Source organism: Brienomyrus brachyistius, chromosome 11 (assembly GCF_023856365.1).
Source record: "Brienomyrus brachyistius isolate T26 chromosome 11, BBRACH_0.4, whole genome shotgun sequence".
NCBI lineage: Eukaryota > Metazoa > Chordata > Actinopteri > Osteoglossiformes > Mormyridae > Brienomyrus > Brienomyrus brachyistius.
In genome coordinates, this window is record NC_064543.1 from 16,882,305 (window position 1) to 16,908,948 (window position 26,644).

Genomic DNA, 26,644 nt, shown 5'->3' on the forward strand with positions numbered 1-26,644 from the left:
TCCATCAATGCATTCGTGGTATGGGACTATCCAGGCTCCCAATAAGAACACCGGATCTGCATCTGCTTATTTAATGGCCCAAAATCGCCACGTGAGCAAAGAAAAAAGACATTTACTTTCATCTTCTTTGAAGTAAAACAGGTGCCTATGTGTAAAAGCTCGACAAATATCCTCAGATGAAGTGAACGAACACAATCACCAATTATAATGCGCCTGAACGGAGAAAGTCTTCAGTGCGGCAGCCGACATCTACGCAATGAGAAACATGTTTATATGTTTTCAGACCAGAGCAGCCCCTACCGAAAACCAATCCATCTGGCTAGTAAACAGTTTAAATTCCAGAGTTACACGTTCACGCTATTTTTAACTTCTGGTATGTTTGCAGCGTAAATCACCAATATAACTACTCTAGGTGATTTTTATTTCTACATCCTGGTAATCACGTGACCTGCAGGTGCCCATACATTGAGACACCAAATCTCTCATCACCTTGGCCAGGTAGCAGGTAACTCCGTCCACATTTGGCGTGCAATTGATTGCTGTGTGTGAAGACGGTATTCTGCCCCATATTGTCTCTCATTTTTACTGCCTTAAATATTAGCATCTCGGACGCGCACAAACACACGATCTGCGCTGCCCGACGTCTCTTGCAGTCTATAGGCTACGCCATCTGGGATCGATCAGTGAGGATAGTCGAGAAAAGCAGTGGTTGTAGCAGGCATGGTGCTGGAGCCCGCTGGGTACTGACATGGCGGAGCAGAGACGCGGTGCGCAGAGGCATCTGGACGGAGAGCTGGTCAGGGATCGCAGCGCCGAGGATCCTGTAAGTGTGAAGATGTGCATATCTTCAATGGTGCTACCGAGCTCTTGCAAAAAAAAAAAAAAAAGATTATATCGGTCTTCCGCGCTACCGATGCTCCTCATTCATTGCGTATAACTTATCCATTATCCAGTAAGACCTACGTTCAAAGGTAGTCATTTCTATAAAACATGTATTGCTTTAAAAATGGCTTGAATACCATGTTTTAGTGCATGGTTGTTTAATCGCATGCATGTTTTTCTGAATCCTTGAGACACGTTGGCTTATGCTGATTGTTTAAATCGCACGGCGTGCAGGTTCTGCTTTCTTCCCTGCAAAACTCCACCCTTAAGCGGGTTTTAGTATCGCCCGTGAAACTGTTTGGCGTGCATGGAGACGTGTGGCGTTATTCTGCATTTTAAATGTCCGCGATGATCGTACGTCCCGAACAGGCCGGATCCACGAACGAAAACGGGGAGCATTTTCAACTGTCCCAGATCGTTTGTTTATGCAGGCAATTGTCAAAACCTGATTTGTTTGGAAATTAACATGATCTCGTTTTCTAAATACCTCTTAGTAATTGTGTCTGTAATTGTGATGTAGCGTAGGGGGTATTATATAAGGACCATGAAGATTTTTTTGGGATGTGGTTTTTCGTAAATTATAAACGGGACTGTAGGTTTAAGCGGATGCTATTTTAATGTAGGAAAGGAAAACAGCGAATCAGTGAAGGAATGGTGCCCTGCTTTTAGTTGCTTATACGGTGTTTTACATCTTGCTGTTTTACAGGAGCTGGAGGCAATTAAGGCCCGAGTGCTAGAAATGGAAGAGGAGGCAGAGAAGCTGAAGGAGGTGCAGTACGAGTCAGAGAGGCGGCTCATTTGTAGCCCCCCGGGGGGTGAGTTTCAATTTTTCAGAACTCCTTAGGAAAGCAGAATGCCTTACTTAAGCGTTATAATAGCAGGATATCAATAGTAACAATGTCACCCAGCCATGGAAATAAAATGCTACTCTAAGATCAAAAATGTAATGTGATTATAGCCATAGTTAAGATTTAGTGCTAAAAAATTATATACGTGTGTTTTTAAGCTATTAAACTGAAGCATGAGAGCATCATCTTTTACTGCTATCTGAGTCCAATGAAAAACATTCTAACTATAGGAAAAGAGAGCTAAGTCATTAGCTAACAGGCATGGATCACCATTCAAAGACATAGTCCCCTGGAGTCAACACTAGAGTACAAGTGATATACTCTTACTACTGCCTGGACCAGAACTGTTATTAATACTCTATCATAAATAAGATGTTACTTCCCTCGATTATAACTGAAAGTCTAATGTGAAGGGCTTCAAATGAGAAGCTCTAAACGTCAGTGCATTTGATGCATGAAATTCCATGGCATGGATGATGGTACCTGTTTAGAACTATTGTTTGGTTGATGCAAGTTCACAGTTTGCAAGTATAACATTTGTTGGGGCATGTACCTTCTCTCCTTCATAACTTGAACCCCATTCTCCTCCGTTTTTCTTTAGGGTTGTTCTATACAATGACGCACGAGGAGAGAATAGATGCAGACAACCGCTCTGTTTATGTGGGAAATGTGAGTTTTTGTGTCTCCTGACGCTCTCTGCTTTGTTTCATTATGTTTTATGGATTTGGGATTGCATTGTCTTTGCAAGCGTGATAGTCATAAACATACTTTTTATATTACTCTTAGGTGGACTATGGTGCAACCGCTGATGAACTGGAAATCCATTTTAATGGCTGTGGTCCTGTGAACCGCGTCACCATTCTGTGTGATAAATTTACAGGCCACCCAAAAGGGTAAATTCCCACCCTTATTCCAGCTATCACTCACCTCATGTTGCCAAGACATCAGTGTTGGACTTTTGCATACCTCTGTTCTCAAGAAACTGTGGTTAGTTTGCAATGGCAGGTTTTTTTGTTTTTTTGCTTGCATTTTCTTCTGATGCTTCATCGAAGGCCCTTTTCCTCAGGTTCGCGTACATCGAATTTTCGGACAGAGACTCTGTGAGGACTGCTATGACCTTAGATGAGACCCTCTTCAGAGGTAGAATTATCAAGGTGAGATACGGAGCTAAGATTTAGAAGCTGTGCTTAAGATGGATATTGTGTTATGATGTAACAATGCAGCATCCATGTGTTGGTGGGAGGTGGGAATTTAATTTAATTTGGCTGAGTAAAATCACTGAATCCACAGTTACCAGTCAAGGGTTGGTGACACTCGCTGGAATCTGTTTTTTTTTTTCTTTTCTTATTTTACATATAAAAATATTTTACAATTTGAAAATGGAAACTACAATAAGCAAAACAAAGAAGAGCAAAGTGTTCAAGAAAATTCATGTCTTCCTCAGTCACCATTAGCCCCGATAACAGCAGAAGCACAAGAGGTTTAGTTAGTGTTTTTTTTTTCCCCTTCAACGGGAAATCACATCTTCCCAGCTTGTCTGCAGCGGTTTTTGTGCTTTTGGGAGGTTGTTTGGGACTGTCCAGTTTGTCCCATTTTCCTCTGGCAGACAGTCAGCATTTTTTGCTTGGGAGCTGGGAGAGAGAAAAAACACGGATCGGATTGGGAAACGCTGTCCTATAGGATTGAGGTCTGGGAAGACTGGGGTGTTAGTTTGAGCAGGTTTACTGAAACTGAGTGGTGCTGTTCCTGTGGAGGCTACTGAAAATTGTTATTGGGGTGGCCATCAGGGGCCAGTTGTATTTATGGGGGTGGCTGCACAGCACGGTCTCTCTTCTATGGTTCCACTTGGAAAATAAGATAATCTGTGTATTGTTCGTATTGTGATGCCCACCGTCTTATCTGTCCATATACTGCACGTTTTATTGCTGAAATACATTCCAAGTGACCTGAGCTTGGAGCCACGTGTGTCACTGTTGTCATGCAGGTATTGCCCAAACGGACCAATATGCCAGGGATCAGCAGTACCGACCGGGGCAGCTTCCGTGGGGCTCGATCTCGAGGACGAGGCTTCCGCTCCTTCAGATTTAACAGCGGCTTTCAGGGCAGGTACTACTGCCGCCCCTCCAGGTCAGTACTGCCACACCCCTACGGCCTCCCGGCGGGAAAGCGGCCCTGGGGAGCTGCGGAGCACCGGCACCAGGGTGCGAAGCGACACCCCTGCCTCCTGCTCATTACGCCACCAGCCAGCGACTCTGGGCCGGGCCCAAGTGGAAAGCAGCAACGATAGGCCCCGTTCCCTCATCTAGGAAGTTGGGCTTCTGCTCTTTAACTGTGTTACATTTGTACCTTGAATAAAAGATGTGACTCCATAGAATTACCTCAAATTTTTTTTTTTAAATCTGAAGACTCATTAGAATGTAATCTTACAGAGAATACAGGTTTCTTAGTGGAAAATTAAAGGGAGGTTTATTAGTTGGGGTGAGACAAGCACAAAGGTAAAGGTTTAAGCAAAGTTCAGAGGAATTCCTGGAATCTTGTTCTGACTTGGAACCAGTTTGCCAGAGTAGACTAATGCTGTCCCTGCAGATAACCGGAATGGGAGGTAAAACTGCCAGGCAACCCTGCAACGTTGCGATGCCTCGGAAATGAGTTGACTTCCATCGTTCCAAAATTGATCCACCTTTTTTCCTCGTTTTAGGGGAGGTGGCGGACCTCAGCCTTGGTTTACTCCTTACTAGTGTGTAAAAAGAGGATGTGAAGATGCAAAGGCTGTGATGTTGCTTTAATTCTCTCATGTGTTTGTCTCCTAAGCACATGCTGTCTCACTGTGTATAGCTTTTTATCCTTGAAGCAAACTGTACCTTTTTTCTTTTCTTTTCTCCCTTCTCAATGGATGTGCTAAGTATTGGGTCCTGCATTTTATAGGATTGAGACAGGTGTTCTGTGGGGTGATGGGTGATGTAGAGTTGATGCAGGTCGGGCATATTTTGCAGCATATCCTTTGAGTATATTGCACATGTGTTTGGGAGAGGATTTGCAGCCGTGCCTTGAATTTAAGTATGTTTTTCTTTTTAACAATTAAAATGTTTATGTATGTGTATTGTAAATACATTTCTTTACTGGATAAATAAATGTTCATTATTTAGTTGCGGCTCTTTATTAGAACACAAGCATTTTTATTCAACTTTCAAAAACAGACAAAATACTTCAAGGGAAAGGGGTAGACCTTTAAATACAGTGTATATACAGATGAGAGAGGTCTTCAGCAAGCCTGGACCATCATGGATGACACCACACTGTCAAATGCCCTGGGAAAAAGCACCGGAATGCTGGGATGAGGAACAAACTGATGTCAATCACTGCAACGTGGGTGATAAAATAAGCCCCTTACTTTGACTGAATGGGATCTCCGGGGTTGTAGAAAGGATTGCACATCACATCCGTGAAGGAGTTATGCAACTTCCGAAACATCTGGAAGAGGGAACATTCTTAACTGTCAATGTCATCAAACAGATGTAGTGCTGAAACAACTGAACAGTTTATCAATTTTACATTCTTGTGCAAGTTCAGGTGTCCTTTGTTACTACAACAATGTTGTTTTCTTATCTTTTATAGATATACATTTCACTTTGTATATAATTGCAAATATGTCACACAGCCAATGTTACTACTCGTTAAGTAGTGTTATACAGGTATAACATATGCAACAGTAAATTCTAATGTTTGGAGTAAGACATCTAGAAAAGGTAGTGATATTGAGGTCAAAGGCTAGGGTTAGATTTAGGAAGCTTTACAATTTAGTGCAAGAACAGTGAGGCGGCTTACACTGCGGATTTCGTTGTCTCTAAGAGATGTGTTAGATGATTCCACCACGATGACAAATTTCACCTTTGAATTCGTTACGTATCCATATCTGATGTCACTGTAAAGGATGAATTATTCACTAGGTATGAACATGTACGTGGGTGTATATAAATGAACAAGATGCATGTGTGGCTGTATTCATCCTGGCCTACAAAGCCAACAACACCCGGAACCACACCACTAAACCGCAGCGATCACAACTGGAAGTGAACTTGTGAGGAAAAAAAACTGTAACAGTAGAGTAACCGGTAACGCAAGGATACACTTTGTAATCTTCTGTTGGGTAGAGCAAACCAAGGTACAATTCTCTCTGATCCACCAGCACTTTTCCTACGGCTGATACTTTCTCCTCCACCACGTCAAGCGACGTGTGTACGGTGTAATGAAACTTCAGTTCATTCTCCGAGGGCATACTCCGGATGTACAGGGGGTAGTTCTACAGCATAAAACAATCATATCAACGAGTGCAACGTCTCTCGTGTCACCGAAGTGTCAAAACAGGAGACGGTGTGCCGTAATATAATCGGATTTTTAAATTAAAATGATCACATGTACACGGAATGGCGAAAGACTCGCAATCTAAAAAAAATATGCAAAAATAAAGTGTCGTTAATCAGCTACATGGAAAAGGAGCAGTTTGTACGTACCTCTTTAGCTACCACGGCGATACAGACGGCCATGTTGGACAATGGTTGAAGGCTGGTCACGTGATTGCGACGTGTACGCGCTTCCTGCGTCTCTGTTTTAATATTCCGTTTCTAGCTTCTGTGTTCAATTTCATTAACTACATTGCTTTTGTAATATCACATGTCCGAAGTGTAGTTATTTCTACTGGTTCTTCTTGTATTTCAAGATGGCTGCTCTGCAAGTTACAATAAAATATGTGCGTCAGAACTGTAAAATAAATACACTGCTCTCCAACTAGCCAAAATACAATAGCTTTTATGTTACCTACAATCGTATTTTGGTACACATCACGATATCTTGATTTTAATATTTTTGCTGTTTTTAAAAAACATTTTCTCATTCATAATGTCAACTGTTTCACTACTTCACAGGAGACTTTCAGGCAAAATAAAAGACTTGCACGTCACCTATACTGGCTCATGTTTCATTTCTGAAATTGTATATGACCAAATGATGAAATCAAATTTTAACAGAGGCGATGCATTCAGCGATGCATTAATGTAGCAGGAATGCATAGGCTGCATGTGACCGGCCGTCAGCTACTTCCTTAATTACCTGTCATGTGACACTTCACTTTATGCAGTAGCAGCGGCTATGAGCGTCGACCACTTTAAGAAACTTTTACTTCTCCTAATCGCTTATAAATGCTGCAGATGTTTAGAGGCGGTCAAAAATGGCACTACTCCAAATATTATAATCTTGCTTATGGATGACGTAAGGACGACTTTCTTTATTTCATTTTCAGCTTTGCGTGACATTGTGAGACTGCAGTAGAAATGAAGACATTCCGTAAATTTGTGTAGCGGGACGGTTTTGCAATGTTGTGTTGACGTGATTATTTTATTAATCGAGTATGATGTTTAGTAGAAGTTGTGTTTTTTTGTGCCAAGTGTAACACATATAATAAAAATAAGTCGTTTTGTCATTCTGTCGCCTTTTCATATGCACTAATTAGGATTGAAGCGTCACTCTACTTATATTTCCAGATGGGCTGGGGTGATCTGGGGGTCTTCGGACAGCCGTCCAAAGAGACCCCGAACTTGGACCGAATGGCTGCTGAGGGGATGCTCTTCCCCAGCTTTTACACTGCCAATCCTCTGTGCTCCCCCTGTGAGTCTGAGCACGTCTGCTTCCCCTTTTTCGTTACATTTACATTAATTTAAGTCTTTTGTCGGAAGCGTCGTACAAGCCAATAATGTATGCTCCCCGCAGAATCATCAACAACTAATATAGGTCAAAAATCGCAGGGGAGGTTTGTCTCTTTCGTGATTTTTATAATTATTTTAAAGAATACATACAGTTTTCCTTTTAACGTGGCATATAACTGCGATTATTATTATTATTATTGTTATTATTATTATTATTATTATTGTGTATTTCTAGTAGCTACTTTCCCCTTTCTCCAGTTTCTAACGCTCCCTAAAATGACCTTAAAACCATTAGAACTATACTCGTGACACTTAAAAACCTCGTGCCCTCACATTCTTAATTTTAAGGATTGATCACTGTCCACGCGATTAAAGCCTCTTCCCGCTCTCCCAGAGGTAAGAGATAGTTAAAGCATCTCACACGAACAGTGATTAAGAGGGAGAAAAGAGAATTTTTGGGCTGTGAGATTGGTAGTAGACGCCGAAATCCTGTAAAAGACCGTTCCCTCAGCCTTATGAATAATTCAAAAGACTAAGCTACACACGCTTGGATGATAGTGGTAAGAAGGCTCATTATGGTAATGGGGATAATGTACTTTTGAAATATGCTAATTAGACCTAATTTAAGAATTTGCATAAATGTGCTATTTAAATGAGATGTGCCATTAGGCCTTTTCTTTTCTAATTAATATTTCAGCAAATAAGACTTTATCAATTATTAATCTCATACGTGTGTGATTTGGGCACCGTAAGGATGTCATAAGTGCACTGCCTGCAACTTCGCATCAGTGTTAGGGAGAAGAAACTGTGTCAGAGGCTTGTCATTCTTGCGCATTAATTAGAATTTAATCATGTTCAGGGACATTATCATACGCGTTTATAAGAATGCTTGGCTTTAGTTTTCCGTGCATTGTGTGTGTGTGTGTGTGTGTGTGTGTGTGCTGTTAACGTTGAGTTACTTGTATGGGGCTTAATCTTTAAGACTGACTCACTGGCATACATATGTGCTGTTATTTTTCTACTTTTTTTTGAGTTTTCTCAAACGCTGAAGCATTATCAGTTCAAGGCTCACATAATGCAGTCTGTCTACATCCTGGTGAGCACGGCTTTGCAGGTAATCAGGAAGTAATGTCTGGGTGCCAACTTTTATTTAAATGTCTCGTCATGCCACACAGCATAATTACCTGGAATTAAAAGCGAATAGTTTTCCTACTCAAGGACGAGTCAGCTGAGCAGGTAGAGGGAAGGAAACGAGGCCGTGAGTTATCCATAGGTCGCCGCAAATGGGGACGGAGAAAATAAATAAAGATAGAAAGAAACTGTAAGTTGTTTAACAGCGACTGCATCTGTTGCTGCGTTTCTCAGCCAGAGCTGCTCTGCTGACGGGGAGGCTACCAATCAGGAACGGCTTCTACACCACCAACGGCCACGGAAGGAATGGTGAGGCCACCTCCGTCACCCTCAGTCACAGCACTTGCTGTTTCAGACCAGGAGGGTGTGCTGGTACCCTGGGGGTCCGCCCATTTTTTTGAGTTACTTTTCAGCTTATCGTTCCAAACAGACAATTTACGTCCCCCTTATGCCACAAGTGACGTGATTTCTGCAGATAATTCCCCTGATTGAGATGTTAAGAGGTAACCTAGATTGCGTACCAGTAGATCTAATGGCTCTTGAGGACTGCAATTAAGTACTCCTGTTTTAAAGACTGAGATTCAGCTTGTTTTATTCTCCATAGCATCCAGCCAGCAAAAAAAAAAAACTCAGACCTGCCTGATTCGTGTGGCAGCGTTAGTAAACATATGTTTGTGACGGTGCTTCAGAAAAGCCGCCGTGGGACCCTGACGCCCTTGTCTTTGCTCTCCTGCGGATCCCTGTGCCGGACACGCTTTTTACAGCTTATACCCCCCAGGAGATAGTAGGAGGAATCGCCCAGGATGAGGTTCTGCTGCCAGAAATGCTCAGGAAGGCCGGCTACGTTAGCAAGATCGTAGGCAAGTGGTGAGTGATGATGACGGTCAAGTCAAAGTCAGTATTATTTATTGTTGCCTCCAGGTATGTGGGGCATGGGACATGAGATGTCATTTCAGTTTCATTGGTCGTATGCCCTCATAAAAAATGGAAAAAATGTATCTTTACTTGTCACTGGGGCTGTACCAACAAGGGTCTGCCAATTGTATTCTTAGCTGTAGGTAATTGTACCATTTTAGATACAGAAATGGACTCTGAGGAACATTTCTGTACCATTTTTGGTACATTAATGCTGTTCGTACTTTTGGGATGTTCCTCAGAATGGTACCTCAGAATTTCTGTACCTTAAAAGGTACAATTACAAGGGTACAGGCCCAGTGATAAGCAAAGGTACAAACCTTTATCCATTATTTTGAGACTGTAGTGCAAGAAACAGTAATAAATATAATATAATTATGTAAGAAGTTTAAATCGTTTAAATATGACACTTGCACAGGAAATAAAACAGACAGGCAAATACAGTTAAAAATGCAGTTTAGAGAATGCACAGTGAAACTGAAGGAACCAGAATGTACTTATGAATACATTTGGGTTGCAGTTTTACGAAGAGAGGGAAAATTATGACATATCAATGCCCTGTTTGGATCCCTTGTTCGGTTTCCCTCAGGCACCTTGGTCACAGGCCCAGATTTCTCCCTCTGGAACATGGGTTTGATGAGTGGTTTGGTTCCCCGAACTGTCACTTTGGGCCATACAACAACTCTGACCGGCCCAACATCCCGGTGTACAGGAACTCGCAGATGGTGGGCAGGTGAGGCTTATGTATGTGGTGTTTAGGTACTCACCTGGTTCCTTGCGCTCACGTTTGGCTGCACCTCCCCCCCCCACTCATGTTCTCCACCAGCTGTGATCACGATACTCCATTTTCCGCCCAGTTGTCCCTCCCCCCCTCCCTCCCCAGAACGAGCATATGCGCGTCAGGGGTCGCTGACAGCCGGGCCGTTTTTGTGCTTAGCCGTGAGTTTAATTGCCGTTCCTGGGCCCGGACAGACGCGCACCCAGGAGACAGCAGGTTGCGTTTGCCAGCTTGCACAAGGACACCTGGAGTCGGCTGAGCGTGAGCGCCTTGTCGATGGGCGCGTGGGCACGCCGCTCAACCATCCAAGCAGCCGTTCTTTGCCGCGCTGCCGCTCGCCGGGAACGTAAGGTGCTCCCAGAATTGCGCTGTGGCTTCACTATGAAGAAACGGAGTGCCAGGATGCTCCCAGGCACCTGAAAGTAGCACAGCAAGAACAGATGGAGACTCACGGCAAAAAGGTCGCCCCCTTGTGGAAGATGTATAACCTGCGAAAATCCATTTGGTCACTTTTGGATTTAAGCAGTTAACTTAACATGCAGCTCTCCACCATTCAACCAATGGCCCAGCACAGGGTTGTAATGAACCTGGACCACGTCCCGGCGCACACAGAGTATGAGGCAGGGGTCACCTTGGATGGGCACACACACACAGGGTCTGGCCTCTGTGCCTGTAATCGGAAGGTCCTTAGTTCGAATCCCATGCTTGGCAATAAAGTCACGTTTCCATCTTTCCCTTGAGCAAGGCTCTTAACCCCCAAAAATGGCTGAGCCTGTGGTTGGACCCCAAGCTCTGCTCCTAACTGTGTGTGTGTGTGTGTGTCTGTGCCAAAGGAGAGAAAGACTGGATATACGAAAACTAAAGAGTTTCAAGGTACTTGTCCTCATACTTTGCAAATAGCAAACGAAGCGTCACTTCATTTCAGTTTTGGGACGCCAGTTCGGTAGGCCATGCAGTTCCCAGAGCTCTCTGTGTGAATCAAATCCCCAGATCACAGGGTGTGAACCAAAAAAAAGACAGTGAAAAGCAAAATGTACTTCTCTCTTCCGTAGGTATTATGAGGAATTTGGTATCAACTTAAAGACTGGAGAGTCCAACCTCACCCAGATATACTTGGAGGTGAGTGCATGACCACAGTGCCTTTTAAACATGTAGCTTTTGCCTTGGATGTGAGCAGCTCGTGTGTCGTCCTCAGGAGAGCCTGGTGTTTATACGCACCCAGGCCAGCGCTCACCAGCCCTTCTTCCTGTACTGGGCCGTGGATGCGACTCATGCGCCAGTCTATGCCTCCAAGGACTTCCTAGGAAAGAGTCAACGGGGTCGGTAAGGTCAAAATGCCAAATATAGCTCACTGCTAACTGCAGTGCCACAATGTCATGACATTAGAGCCCGTGGTGGCATATGAGGTGGTGCTCTTTTTGCCAGACTTGGGTATCACTTTGGAAAACGCACCTATGAATTAAATAAATATAAATTAAATGTCTATTAGGAATGCTGTTCTTTGGCTTTGTACATCCTGAAGGTTATAGGGTCAAATCCAATGGGCACTGCTCTTGTGAAATTGCCCTGCTGCAAAAATTGTGTCCAACTATATATTGCTCTACATAAAAATGTCAAGAAAATAATGAAAAAAACAATACCTGGTATTAGTAGAGTGGTCAGTGGCTGCTTTCACACAAAAGTTCCAGAACCTGGGTCCTGGTTCCAAGTTCCTTGCTCGTCTCGACTGAGAGCCTTTGCAGTTCCAGGCCACTTTCATGTATCGCTTTCCCACCACCCAACAGGAACTGTAGCCTGTATGCTAAGTAAGCAGTGACACCTACAGTTGGCTCCTTAAATCTTCTTCCAAAACACGCCGCCACCTAAGAACAAGGGAGGATAAACAAGTCATTTTGTTAGGTACGAGCGTACCTCGTTATTGGGGGTATCGACAGTGGTCAAAATGGGATGCAGCCTTTTATCTGTATTTTGTTTATATATCCTACAACATATTTATAGGTAGAGAAGGGTAAGGAGCATGCATAGATTACAGCACATTGCTGCTGCTACCACATGATTAACCACCTCAGGCATGAGAACACAAGTGCAGCCGTGTGATAGTTCAGCACCATACCAATCTGAATGGAACAGGGTGAGTTTTTTTTCCACTGGCTGGAGTGCCAATCCTGCCACCGACCCCCACATTTTTCCTGAAAGTTGGAGGACCTCTTTGCAGGGCTGGATGTAAATTAACAGCATATCCAGGATGAAGCAATGGGTCCAATGGAGTAGAATAACTCATTCATGGGATTTGAACCAGCAAGCTTTCAATTGTTGGCACAGATCCAACAGCCTCAGAGCCATCACTCAGCCCCTATTTATAATTCAATAATAAATTTGGCCAACAGATAGGCCTTATGTTACCTCTTTGCGGCCATGTTGTCTTCAGTGACCCTCCTCATACCCTCGTCCACCGTATTTGTGCTGTGTTCATGCCCGGCCGCATAGTGGCCGCGGTTCACTACTCCCAACTCTCAGCGATCAACAAGTTGGCGAGTTCGGCATGTTTGGTCGAAGTGCTCATTAGGCAATTCTAGTGATACTCATAAAACCCGCAGGGGATTTTTATTATTTAATTTATTAATGTGTTTTTATTTCTCATTTAAATTGCAACATTGGCCACTGGTATCAATGTTTATTTTTAATTCATTTTCTTTGGTGTTACTAAGTTACTAAGTTACTAAGTTTTGGAGTCGCATTCCCTTAACCTTGTTTTTACCATTGGATATGTGTATTTTAGTATTCAATTTTAGTGAACGAGACTTTTCAGGAATGCATCAGTCATGTTATAGCAGTACTGACTGTAATGTTACCCTGCTAATAAGCCCTGCCAAGATTAACTGCCAGCACTGGCGATATTAGACGAAAGTATATTGGTTAATGATCAAATTTTCCGATGCAGAAATATGGAGATGGAACAAAAAAGGTATTCACTAATGCATTAAATGTAACTGAGGTACAAAAATAATCCTATCTACTCAACTTTTACTCCACTTCTTCTCTTTTCCCATACTTTGTGTAACTTCCAAGTTAGCACCAGTGCTTTGATTAACCAATTAAGAAGTTATCCTTGTAAGCTACACCCCAGTAGTTCATGGTCAGGCAAAAAGTACCTAGATTGTGTCCGAATTCAGGCGCTGCATCTTTTGATAGCTGCGTTCAAAGACAGAATGCATTACAGTGACACAACAAGGCTGTGTCATTTTGAAGGCTCATTCAAATGCAGTCTAGGAATGTTTCCTTAATTTGCCGAAGGATCCAATGGGTAAATTCTTTGCAGTCCAACATTTATTGTGCTACGGACCACGTTTTTCAAAGGATGCAGCCACTGATTTCAGACACAGCCCTAGTAGGGACTAAAAAATATTCCTGAACTACCTCTGAGGAGCTACAATAGGACAGAGTTGCTGGGATGGGAACATGACAAAGGTTCCTGATTCTGGAAAGAGATTCTGGCTCCTGAAAATTTTTTCCTGGGTTGTGAAAGTGGCCGGTATTTTCATTTGTGAAATAATAACCCCATCTAGGAAGCCCTGCAGTTCTACTGGGGATAGAGTCCTGGTCCATGGTATCCTGACCAAAATTTGATATTATAAGATGGACGTTGGTATTAACTGTGGTGAATTAGCCTCATTAAGTGTCTTCTGACCAGGACACACACGTTCAGAGCTCAGTAGATCTCAGATTGAGGGGGGGGCGCATTCTTTGCTGCGCAGGAGTGTTATAGTGTCACAAAGGAGACAAATGTACTTACAGGAATCCAGGATGGCAAGATGCAATTTATCACCTCCGTCTTACCTCTGTAGATGTGACACGAATCGGTCACGGCTGTGAAAGAGGAAGCTCTTTCAGATGCTGGAAATTAAAGCTAAATCAAGCAGGGGCTCAGGCGTCGGAGAGGCAGGGGTGGGGGGTTGATTTAAAGCAGTGGCATTCATTAAGTGTACACACGCAACCGCTCTCAGCTCTGGGAATATTGATTAATTACATCGCGAATTTCACGCTGCGTGCGCCGTTCTGGTTTGATGGCTCCAGCAGCGGGTCCCATCGCCCGGCGCTCTCCTGATTTGCGTTGAATGTGGGAGGCTTACCACGGCGACAGGCGTCAAGGTCCGCGCTGATGGGGTGGGGGGTAGGGGGGTTGTATGGAACAGGAGAGTCGTGTTCAGGAAAGCCCTGTGGTGATACATGTTGGTCCTTTTATCTCATTGAGTAGGGGGTGAGGTCTCGCCACCTCTTACCGTGGAATCACACTTGAAAGTAAAAGGGTTGAGGTAGGCTTGGGTGGTATCAAATTATTCAAATCATCATATTCTCCTGACATTATACAGTGGTTTATGGCATTTTGACAGAATTTTCAAAAGCGATGCTATTCTGCCAAGTGGAAGAGGGGAAGAGGCTCAGTGGGTTAGGCCTTTGGGCCTGTGATCAGAAGGTCACCGGTTCAAATCCCGTTCTTGGCAGAAGAGTCACATTTCCATTTAACCTTTGAGCAAAGCCCTTAAACCCCCCCCCCAGATCCTCCAAGGACACTGAATATATGACCCCACACTCGGACCCCAAATTGTATTTGTGGCTAATTTTGTTGCAGAGATTTCAAAATACCAAAATACACCCAGTAATACCACCCAAGCCAAGCTTCAGGTTCGGAAACCACAATGGTAACTGTAATTGTGTCTTTGAACAGGGTGGTTAAACTGCCATGGAAAACACCCAGACATATTAACGGGCAGGAGTGTGAAATTCCATGTTATGTAGGTCGCTTTGGAAAATGGGGCATTTTGGAATTGAAAATTAAAGAGGTTTCATTATAATTTCATGATACATAGTGAGGCTGAATTATCATTTGATCAGCTCCAGTGTGGCATGGACAGAATGGTGGCATTTTCTTGTCCTGTAGCTATGGCGATGCCGTGATGGAGCTGGACCACGGTGTGGGGGTGATCCTGGGTGAACTGCGGAGCCTGGGTCTCGCAGAGGACACCTTTGTTTTCTTTACCTCAGACAACGGAGCTGCACTCATATCTGCTCCCATGCAAGGTAACTCAGGGCTGTCCCACTGCGCCTTGTCCCGCTGTACCCTGTCCCACTGCGCCCTGTCCCACTGCGCTCTGTCTCACTGTACCCCGTCCCTCTGCGCCCTGTCCCTCTGCGCCCTGTCCCTCTGCTTCCTGTCCCACTGCGCTCTGTCTCACTGTACCCCGTCCCTCTGCGCCCTGTCCCTCTGCTTCCTGTCTCATTGTGCCCTGTCACACTGTGTTCTGTCCCGCTGTGTTCTGTCCCACTGCGCCCTGTCCCTCTGCTTCCTGTCTCATTGCGCCCTGTCACACTGTGTTCTGTCCCGCTGTGCCCTGTTTCACTGCTCCCTGTCCCGCTGCTACCTGTCCCACTGCTCCTTGTTCCACTGCTCCTTGTCTCACTGCTCCTTGTCCCACTGCACCCTGTCCTGCTGCATGACCTGCACTGAATCTTCTGCTGGTGAAAACTGATGATGTGGCCACCAGGCACCAAATCATCTTGTGTGGTAAATTTAGAACTTGTTGTTTGGTTTAATACAATTTTCTGTAGCTTAATGAAGATTCAGCAACAAATCAGCAAGATGTTAATGCTGATAGAAGGTGAGAGAGGGGAGTGAGGCTCTGGGCCCTTTGTTAGGGAGGGTCCCCCTGTGATGTCACAACATCCCTGGGGAGGGTCCTGGGTCCATCTCCCCCAGACATAGAGCAAGGGGAACTAGCAGAGTGGGTCAGTGTTGATACTGAAAAATGACAGCCTTTCTCACTACAGCATGTGCAGCAGCACCAGCAGTGTAATCTAAGGTAAAATAGAACAAATTAACCTTATTACAGCCACACTGCATCAAGCGGGTGTCCTGCATGGTCACCGGCAGACAGCTGCACAGATTACAAGCCCCACGGTGGAAAGCTGCTAAAACATCTTTTCTTTATTCTTGAAAATGACAAGAAGGCCTACATTCTGCGATCTGAGAGCCTGAATCGGACACATTAATCAGCACAGCTAGATAAGCAGGGGCCTGACCTTACAATGCCTTATTAAAGCAAGGAGATGGATTTTAAAGTCTGTCCTGAACTTGGCTGGCAGCCAGGAACAGACACGAGAAGAAGGTGTCATGTGATCATGCCACATACAACTGCTATGTGGTGGGATTTTGGTGTACCCTCTGGGAACCAGCCCACTGGACGGTCTCACACGTTCTCACGCCTCCTCTACGTTCCTGCAGGTGGCAGTAATGGGCCCTTCCTGTGCGGAAAGCAGACCACCTTCGAGGGGGGCATGAGGGAGCCGGCGATCGCGTGGTGGCCGGGGCACATCCCAGCTGGAACGGTGAGGACCTCCCCATCCCCAAATCTCCCCCGAGTCATATTGAAGTTCCCCCTGTTGCAGAGAGATCGGGCCAGATTCCGTCTAAGTAGTACAGGAAAGGGCCCAGATGATGCACATGACACTGTGATTATGTGTGTGTGTGTGTGATTGTGTGTATGTGTGTGTGTGTGTTCACAATTTTGGGACATTGAGGCTGATTCCCCCCCCCCCCCAAGGCCCCCTTCATGGCAGCATGAAATATTTTGCTGCCAAACCGGCACGTTATGAAAATGACTTTTAATTGTATTAGGTTCTGCTGTGACACCAGGCCGCCTCAAAGCCGAGTTGCCCGGGAGGGGGAGGGAGATGGCCCGCGGGTGCGCTAAGCCGCGGCCCGGTACTCATCTCCGGGGGTGTGCTGGGTGCTGATAGCGTGGTGGAGCGCTGGGGGAGCGGGGCTTGGGAGGGGCTTAGACGGCTAATCTGTTTGTGTGTTTGCCGTGCTTGGATTGAGTCGTAATTAGGGCCGCTGTATCTGAATACGGCAGGCGTGCTGGATAAAGGGCGACGAAGAAAAGTCTGGATGGGGGTGGGGGGGGGGGGGGATTGAGCCAGCATCCCGTGAAGGATGCAGTGGCAGAGAGGCACAGTGCTTGTCAGTGTGTCTCGCCGGTTAACGCCCCAGTTAATTTGTTAATTAGATACATCCGGACTCTCATAGTAGACTGCTTAGTGTGCCAGAGACTGTACTAACTAACTGACCGACCGACTGTATTAGATACCGTAACGTTAGATGACATTAGCATCCCAGCTGACGTCCTGCCATTCTGTCTGCTCACTGCTCCCTCCCAGCTGATATTTCACGGCACCTGGTAAAAAGGGGTCAGAATTTTAACGTTGCAGTCTGTCAAACCCCAGCGAGCAAGAAAACTCCGGGAAGATTTTAATGTTTGAATTATCTGAACAGCTGCTATTCTTAGCCAAAATGCTCACAAAATGCTCATCTTGACCACACTGTGTAATCCTTGACTAACATTTCTAGGGGCTGATTGAACTTCCTTCCAGCACAATCTGCGGTCCAGCCGGTCACTGATGCTGAACGCAGGTACAGCTGCGACTCCAGTGTCCATGCCAGTTAGCGCCAGAGCGGGAACGTTCTCACATTCCCCTGGTGGTGGGGAGCTGCCCCCCCCCATCCCCCCAGCCCCCCCAGCCCTATCCTCCCAAAGCTGCCATCACGCCTCTCTTTGTTGTGTTTATCAGCCGGGAGACACAGAGCCTGAGTGCGTTAGATAGGGGTAGCAGGTCTGTTTTCTCCGATAACGGGCAGAGGGGATTTATTCACAGCTGAAAGGGCGCGTGACAGAGAGCGACGGCGAGGAAGAAAGCGAGCGGGTGGACGCAGGCTGTCCAGATGTATGGAAATATGTGTATTTTTTTTCTTTTTCTAAATGTGTTTCTTCAGGTGATATCTGGGAGTCAGCTTCATTATTAGATGTCCTCCATAATTCCAGCTATTACCCAAATTGTGTGTGTGCGTGTTAATCCAGAAAGTGTGGGTAACAGAGGAGTTCCAGGTCCCTCCTTTGCTGAGGGGCTACAGGAGGAAAGGAAAGCGTCTTGTGGCGAGGTGCGTGTGTGTGTGTGTCTGTGTGGGCGGGGCCACGGCACCTGCTCACGCCTGACAGGCCTATCTGATGGAGGCGGCAGTGGCCCGGCCCTCAAAGGGACGCTCGGGAGAGAATGGGACGAAAGATCAAGGATGACAGTGGAAAAATGCCGTTTTATCTGAGGACAGTTCAAAGTTTATAAATAAAATAAAGCTTGACGCGGGGCTGTGAGAGTGCGATAACATGCCAGCCCCCGCTCACGGCCTGATACCCCACCCCATCCCCCCAGCCCTTAATTTACAGAGACGTTTGTGTAGTTCATAATAAACCTGGGAGCACAGATTATGCACTGGGGGGGCAGAGACAGTTCACCAACAGGAGCCCCCCCCCGCCACACGTTTTTATGTGAGAGCGTGTGTAAGTCACGGCATTGTGCTGTCATGTCGGGCTGTACGAGCAGAGAGGGATTCCTTGGTGGTACATCACAGCTGACATGCCTGTGAGTTTCCACACAGCAGGCTGCCACGGCGCGAGGGGGGGGGCGGGTGTTCTCCCCTGTCCTGTGCCGGCCCCCCATGGGTAGATGTCACGCCTCATTCTGAGTGCCGACAGAAGCGCAGACATGATTGCAATTTGATTTTGGCTCCGCGTCCATTGCCTGCTTTGTCTAATGAATGATGTCATCATTAATGTGCCCCCCCCACCCCCCACCCCCTGGTACCCAACTGAAATGAAGAAGAAAATGCTGATGGTCTGGTGCTTGTAAAAGGTGGTGATATCTGCCCCCTGCAGGTGAGTCATCAGCTGGGGACCGTGATGGACCTGTTCACCACTAGCCTGGCCTTAGCCGGCTTGGCCATCCCAGGCGACCGGATCATTGATGGGCTGGACCTGACACCAGTTCTTCTCAACAGTACGCATATTGACAGGTGAGGTCCCGTAGGCACACACCAATGCGTAGTTTGTCTGAGGCTGATCATCGTACCTTAAATATTTCCGCTGTCCCAGCGGTCCCATGAAGTCCAGTTTGCAACACTAGGGGGCACACTTCTTGTTTAAGCCTCCATGTGATTTCTGATGGAGGATGCTGGTTTTAGGGGTGACCACGCAGGTCCCTGGAATGAGTCTACAAAGTACCCATCAGAGAACCCCCCCCTCACGATCTTAAGGGTATAATAGGATAACACACCTGGGTGTCTGCTCACTCGTACCGTGAAGTACGCACGGACCCCTTATCTGCGGGATCCAGCAGTAGCCAATCACATTTCATACCCATCAGGCCCATCTTCTATTACCGCGGCAACGTGCTGATGGCAGTGAGGCTGGGGATGTACAAGGCGCACTACTGGACATGGACCAATTCGTTGGAGGAGTTCAAGAAGGTAAGAATAGCATTCAATATGCCAAGGGCTTCTAATTTAAATATATAATTGCTTCCATATATTAAAGATACTTAACCTTTGACCCTTTACATCACTTTGTGATCACAGTTGGGGAAATGCTAGTGTCATCTGTTTTTGAACACAGGCTTGGGAAGGTTGCACTACAGGCAAAATTAAGATAAAGGGAAGTGACATTTAATTGGGGAAAGCGTACTATCTGGAAGCCCTTTTGTCAAGCACCTACCTGTAAGCTCAGCAGTCCATCCTTATCAGCAACCTGCAGGAAGTTTCCAGAAATATTAAAGGAATTATATCTCAGGCTAACGGCTGGCGTCCTTTGGACGTGGCCACGCCCGTCCTCAGCAGGTCAGAATTCGAGCTGGTTGTATTCTGGCACACCGAAGATGGGAATCCCTCTCTCCAGGAGGACTTCTGCATCAATGGCGCCTTCGTTATCATCCCAGGGGAACTGGAGTGGAACTCCACGAATAATGGTGCCGGATTGGCCATCGATCAATGGCATGGGGGGAGAGGGAGGTGCGGAGGAGACGAGCCGAGGCCTTTCTGGAAGGTTAACGCGTTAAGGGTCACTGGTCATCCCAGCATAATCTGCGGGAGCCGGGACCGTGTCATGTCCCGCATGACCTTTTTAACCTTTAACCTTTGACCTTCTATCCCCTTTATTGGCTGCATGTGACACCCAGTCCTGTGCAGTGATGAAGGATGCATCTTGAGGGTGTCTGACAGTGATGTCCTGTATATGAATGAAACACAATGTGGATGCAGCCCACAGATTTCAGGACCAATCTAACGCAGAAGTGTGCTGGTGTTCAGGCGGGGGCTAGCATGCTGGGCCCTCCCCGCTGTCCCCGCCTCAGCCTGCCTCCCGGCAATCCGTGTCAGATTTTACGCTTTGCTCTGCCTGTTAACCTCAGCCACCCCGGAGGCGCAGCGAAGTGAAGACCCACAAGGCGTTTTACTGAGGACAGGGAAAGTGGTTATTTAAATTGCCGTCATTGCTTCACCTCCAGGCCAATCAGAAGTGGCCTAAGCTAAATGACCATGTTTGCCTTCCTGGACCTTTATGAGCTGGAGACGTATAAAATCAGACATTTCATGGTCGACGGTGACACTCTCGCCTTGGTGATGCTCAGCATCATGACCTGGGATTAACGAGGTTCCCTGTCAAGCTATGTTCATGATTATGCTGGGGGGGGGTCTTTTTCTACAAATACATAAGCGCGGTGTTTGGAGGATGTTGGGGCTGGGTGGGTGGGGTCAGGGTTGCGTTTGGGGTTGTAATGGCTTCATAATTAACCTGGGCGCTTCTGTCTGTTGTGCAGCAAGAACGGTCTGAGGTTTAATGTCACGGCTCTTTGGGGTGATGTCGCCTTTTCCTTTGCAGCTGTTCTCTCCCCCCTGCAAGCTCTGAATGCGGAACAATGGTTCCGAAGCCATTCTGTGTTCTCCCTCTGATGTTAGTGAGAAAAAAGACTTGCAGTCCAATGCAGATGTTTCAATCTGTAGTTCCTTTTACCCCTTAAACCCGGGGGGGGGGGGGTTCCGCAGAGGTGCCGCAAAATCCCAAGCGAGTGCGCTGTCCTGTACGTCCCACGTGTGGCTTGCAGCCAAGACTTGGGTAGAGAGGGAACTGCAGCCGGCCTGGTTTGGTAGGGCTTACCTAATTCTTGTCTTGGTAATGTTAACTGGATACCTGCATGGATTAGTCACCAGAGACCTGCACCATCCTGAAAGACTCACTGTCTGACAGGCAAAGCTCATACCCTAAAGAGGGGCGCCGGATTACATGGCGGTCCATGTGACCATGCTCATTCAATCAGAGGCTTCAGTTCACTGGTCTGAGGTCTTTGGAAATGTCCCGGTCTCTGAGGATTCTGGGATGCCACCTGGAAGCCCGTTCCTCTGGGCTAAATTGGGATGAGTAGCAGGATTAAATATCTGAACATCTGGACTTTGCATACCGTCTTTCTTCATCATCATGCTAGTAATAAGTGGAGCAGTTAATTGAATTGGAGTTGTAGTTAATGCAAAGGAACTCCTCAAACACATGACATTAGCTGTATCTAACACTGCTTTCGTATGATTTAATTTAAAGGAACTGTGGTCTTTACAGCTTTTCACAGTTGTCTTCAAGCTGGGTTTGACATAAATATTGACATTCTTCCATGCTCTCTATCCACACAGGGCATCAACTTCTGTCCTGGGGAAGAAGTGGTGGGCATTACCACCCATGAACAAAAGGAGCACACTATGCAGCCACTTGTTTTCAATCTAGGGCGGGACCCTGGGGAGAAATACCCAATCAGGTGAGTGCGGTAAAGTAAAGGAACTGTCTGTCACCCCTACTGGCTGTTCACACTGCCCCCTGTTGGTGGACCCTCACCTGCAGCCTGACACCTAAATATGTGCTGGAAATTTGGCTAGGAGGCGGGGTAGGCTTGTGTTCTTGTCACCACTAAAAGATGGGTGGTCCCAAGCTCCCATTTCAGTGATACATAAAATTAACACCCCCCCCCCCCCCAACTTGCCGTTCCATTGTTATGCTGCTGGCTCTGTGGTCCTTGGGTGCTCAGCTGGCCCCACTGGGAGCCATTACTCACTGTCTGCTCCTAAAGAGCCGCTTTGGATGATGTACGGCCTGTTACCACGCGTGCCTTCAGATCTGTTAGCACCCGGACCCCGTGGCGACGGTCATTCCCGGCCCCACAGGTTCCTCGTGAGAGTCGGCCACACCCTCCCGGAAAAACCTGCCATTGTTTAAAGATCCCGACTTCCTGCCAGAGAGCAAAAGCAACTCGCATGCCCAGTTCATCGTGCAGATTGCATAGATTCCTAGTCACGTCGAGAGTGAGAGATGACGGCTCGTTCGTCATCCGATGATCTCCGCAATCTAGCAGAACTGTCCATGTTATATCTGGCTGCTGACATCTCTCAGTAGATCTCTCAGTAGATCTCTCAGTAGATCTCTCAGTAGATCTCTCAGTAGATCGCCCTTTCCTTGGGGGCCGGAAAGTTTGCCTGTCTCTGGGACATGAAGGGACCAGCTCTCTCTCCTCGCCCTTCCTCTCCTCCTCTTCCTCCTCCTCGGCCACTTTGTGACGAGCACTGAAATGGCAGGCAGCCCCTGGCTAATGCAGTAGGCAGCCCTGTGCACACAGGCCTCATCTGCCTGGGACAAACACTTCAGCCCCCAATCAATAGACTTCAGCGAATTGCTCAATTTCCTCGAGGGGGTCGCGGGGGCATTTCTCTGCTCCCTTGGCCATAGCCAAATGTGCACACGCGTGGGTGTGTGTGTGCGCGTATGTGTGCAGTGCATTCATGTGCTTTTATCCCTGCTTCTGTGTGTCTGCAAACCCTTGTGATTTTTCCTTTTTTTTGTTGAGCCCAATGCATGGATTGGCATTTAGTGTCTCTTTGTGTATGACACGCGTGTCAGTATACTTTGACTCCTCTGTGTGCATCTCTTTGTTCATGTGGTGTGTGTGTGTGTGTGTGTGTGTGTGTGTGTGTGTATGTGTGTGGGAGAGAGCAAGAGAGAGAGAGAGCTTGTCTGATGCGCTGCTGGGGGTATGAATCTCTAATCAGTGCAATCCCACTCCTGAGCGTGGCCCTCTCCCCCCCAGGGGCAAAATATAATATAAATCAAAAGGCTTCATTTGCATTTAGTGTCTTTATTATTTCTATTCTCTGTGTTCAGAAAGTCAGCTCAGTAATGAACCGTGGAGACAGTGAGTTTTGTGTATAAATAAGCAAGCTTTTGTGGATCAGTTGTACATAAATTTTCTGCGTTGATAGTTGAAATATGCAAGGATGTGTAGAAGTAATTCTGCCTTCAATTAAAGAAGAGAATCGGAAAGTTATGTGGGTAGATAAGGGTACGTGTGGGGGTGTGTAGCAATTGTTAATAAATTGAATAAATCTCTGCAATTATGGAGTTTAAATTTAGAAGAGTTTCATTCTTGAATAACTATGCATATAAGGTTTACATAGAAACAGGACACCTATTTGATTAAATGTCTTTCTTTTGTGGTGAATGAATAGGAAGCACTTACTGGTTGTTTTTTCACACTTTTTTAAATTCATAATTGGATAAATGTAGTCCTTTTGTTCACTATCAGTAGAATAATTAATTAGAGGTTTGTATTATTGTATTATTACCCACGTGTAACGTACATAATGAGAGTTATGCACAGCACACTGCACAATGCTAGGTTTGTACCGTGCAAGGTACGGTTATTAAATTCGTCAAACAGAAAAGTGAAAATTTCCAGGAGTGCAGGGTGACAGAAAGACCAAGAGAGCGGGCATCCATTGTGTGGCGGAAGGTGCCTGTCCCAGGGGAAATGGACACTGGGGGAGGGACGGGGGGGGGGTTGTGAGTGGAATGGGTTTGGGGTTTTTACGCTAATTGACACTTCACCTCATACACGCACACCCCCAGCCCCCGACCCCCCAGAGGCCAATCAGGGGAGCGGCCAATGGGATTTGGCACAGGTGCAGTCTCCGCTGAGGTTGTAGGTCATAATTGCACTAGTGAGATTTTCTTGCGCACCGCTGTCCCCGTTGTGCCCCTTCCACTGCACACACGCACACACAAGCCCTGAAGGTCCCATTACCGGCAGCGTACCTTCGATTCGCCCGGCCACCGCACGCCAAGCCCAGCTGTGGCCTGCTCGATGGACCTCTCAACACGTAATTGCACATGGGGGAGCGAAAAAAACGGCCCAGCGAGCCTGATTCGGGCACTCCCTACCCTGGAAGGAGTCTCCCACCGGGATTCATGTGTGTTTTCTGTGAGCTGGTCACAGATTGTCAATGACATTGAATTACCCTATTAAAAGATCAAATCAGTGTACATGGTGAAGGTCTTGTTGTACCTAGAAGGTGCTTCTCTATGATCTTGGGCTCTTTCAGAAGTTGCGGCATCATAAGCTATAACACATTATAGGTCACTTGTCAGAGGCCTTGTGACACCATCCTCTTCGGCTCCCATTTTGCCGCAAGTCTCAATTTCATCTTTGCCGCACGCCAGTCAAAAAGCCGTCTCGCAGGGCGGGCGCGTGCCGTGTGAAGAACGACCATGCACTCCATCTTCACACACCACTGCTTGCACTCTGAAGATCTGCATTTCCGCACGTGTCAGACTGTGTGTCCGGGTGTGAATGAGTCTCAGGCCTTTGATTGGCTCCCTTTTGACCCCCCACCACAGCGTCCTGAGCCCGGAGTACCAGGCTGCGCTACAACAAATTACCCCAGTGCTGGAACAGCACCAGAAGCGTCTGCTGCCTGGAGTGCCCCAGCTCAACATGTGTGACCTGGCGGTCATGGTGAGGAGAGGGGGAACTGTGTGCCACACACACACACACAGACACACACACACAGACCTGTACTCATATCTTTGTGGGGTCCGTCCATTCGTTTCTATGGGCAAAAACCCTAATCCCAGCAATGACAACCTTAACCCCTACCCAGCCCTAACTGTAACCATAAATAACCAAACAATTCTTTTGGCATTTTTAAGTTTTTTGATTGCAGTCAGAATAACAGGTTTTTATCACATTGTGGGGTATTTGATCTCCACAATGTAAAGTATATCTGGATCTCTCTCTCTCTCTCTCTCACACACACACACACACACACACACACACACACACACACACCACAGTCACCCTCTAGCACAATTCTCACTTTATCCTCAACTCTCTCTGCACCCACATTTACCCTCAGGTCCATCTGCTATTAGTGCAAATGTCTATTTCTTCAGCAAATCATGGAGTACAGCAAAAAATAGTGCATACTGTTTCTCTGCATACTGTTTCCAGGGGTGCATATGTCCTGCGTGGATCTGCAAACATGCAAGCTGGATGCTTACTGTCCTAGTCCAGAATGTTTGCCCTTTAGTTAGTCACAATTTTTTCACTCTTGTATTAAAGAGTCTTATTGTGTGCTAATCTAATGACTGATCTTCCCCCTGGGTCTCAGGACCTCCTGTTGCTGAGGTGTTTGCAAGATTTTAACTGCCTGCGCCATAATTAAGTACTGTTTCATTGGATGTGTTTATCAAAAAGATGAAGCAAAATTATATTTCACGATATCAGTACGCGGTGTGCGTTTGGGATACAAGTATCTCTGTGCAGCAACAGTGCCCCCAAGCGGTGCTTCGTGGGAAAGGCCTACCGAACAAAAGCCGTTAGTCTGAGCCCGTCCTCGTATGTAATGTTGCGCTTCTTGTTGCAGAACTGGGCCCCACCTGGATGTGAGAAGTTGGGAAAGTGCCTGAAAGGGCCGAAGTCAGAGCCATGGAAGTGCCAGTGGCCTCACTGAACTGCTTTTGAATAACTGTGGCGGAAATTGCCATTCAGCACCTACCCTGGATACATACATTTTACACAGTGATGATTAATGATTGGGTTCTTGAATTTAAACTTTTAATCATTGTATTTGCTTATGAAGGATTTTTTTATTGTGTAAAATTTGGGATGTATTTTAGGATGTGCTGGCAATGACTTTTACACTGTACACAAAATAGTGTAGCAATAATAATGAGATATTTCAGGGATTTCATAATGGAAACAAATCAAATTCTAAATATGGACTTCAATTTTATATTTTAAAAATAAATTCATTTTTTCTAGAGAATACTGCTTGAATGGTTTTCATGCTTTTCTGTCTATGTAAACTTTAAATAATTCCTCTTAAAAAGAAACTTTTCTTTTCAATCTTACAGTCATCCATCCATCTTCCAACGGCTTATTCAGAATGGGGTCGCAGTGAGCCTGGGGCCTGTTTTGGGCGTCATAGGGCACGCGGCAGTACCCTAGATGGGATGCCAGTGCATCACAGAACGCACACACAGTAGGGATAAGTGTGGTACCCAGTTCACCTAAATGCAAACTGGAATATGGGCGGAATATGCAAACTCTGTGCAAGATCATTTTGTCACGTCGCTTAACATTTGGTAGAATGCAGGTACCTGGCACCTTGTCCTTTGCAAGAAGCTACAGGTTTGTCA

The 26,644-nt window shown here is 46.2% G+C and overlaps 3 protein-coding genes across 6 annotated transcripts; 2 read left to right on the forward strand and 1 right to left on the reverse strand.

Annotated features, from left to right (window-relative positions):
• Positions 1 to 214: 214 nt before the first annotated feature.
• pabpn1l (PABPN1 like, cytoplasmic) lies at positions 215 to 4,875 on the forward strand. Of its 4 annotated transcripts, none has more exons than XM_049030777.1 (7): positions 215 to 498; positions 654 to 823; positions 1,589 to 1,697; positions 2,332 to 2,399; positions 2,517 to 2,623; positions 2,797 to 2,884; positions 3,715 to 4,875. In XM_049030777.1, the coding sequence occupies exons 2-7, from the start codon at positions 749 to 751 to the stop codon at positions 4,015 to 4,017; spliced, it is 750 nt and encodes a 249-aa protein (XP_048886734.1). In that variant the 5' UTR covers positions 215 to 498; positions 654 to 748; the 3' UTR covers positions 4,018 to 4,875. The 4 variants fall into 4 exon arrangements, with proteins under 4 accessions (XP_048886734.1, XP_048886733.1, XP_048886735.1 ...); XM_049030776.1 differs by having other exon boundaries at positions 216 to 505; XM_049030778.1 differs by having other exon boundaries at positions 464 to 554.
• A 10-nt stretch (positions 4,876 to 4,885) lies between these two features.
• Positions 4,886 to 6,398, reverse strand: trappc2l (trafficking protein particle complex subunit 2L). The gene is made up of 5 exons (XM_049030788.1): positions 6,242 to 6,398; positions 5,858 to 6,030; positions 5,556 to 5,643; positions 5,122 to 5,201; positions 4,886 to 5,038 (listed from the first exon to the last, which is right to left on the reverse strand). Exons 1-5 carry the CDS (start codon positions 6,272 to 6,274, stop codon positions 4,993 to 4,995), a joined length of 420 nt encoding a protein of 139 aa, XP_048886745.1. The 5' UTR covers positions 6,275 to 6,398; the 3' UTR covers positions 4,886 to 4,992.
• A 425-nt stretch (positions 6,399 to 6,823) lies between these two features.
• Positions 6,824 to 26,271, forward strand: galns (galactosamine (N-acetyl)-6-sulfatase). Its single transcript, XM_049030758.1, has 14 exons — positions 6,824 to 6,995; positions 7,268 to 7,391; positions 8,795 to 8,869; positions 9,325 to 9,427; positions 10,065 to 10,208; positions 11,306 to 11,372; positions 11,449 to 11,576; positions 15,193 to 15,332; positions 16,534 to 16,637; positions 19,019 to 19,155; positions 19,506 to 19,608; positions 21,814 to 21,935; positions 24,842 to 24,959; positions 25,870 to 26,271. The coding sequence occupies exons 1-14, from the start codon at positions 6,876 to 6,878 to the stop codon at positions 25,954 to 25,956; spliced, it is 1,572 nt and encodes a 523-aa protein (XP_048886715.1). The 5' UTR covers positions 6,824 to 6,875; the 3' UTR covers positions 25,957 to 26,271.
• The last annotated feature ends 373 nt before the right edge of the window (positions 26,272 to 26,644 follow it).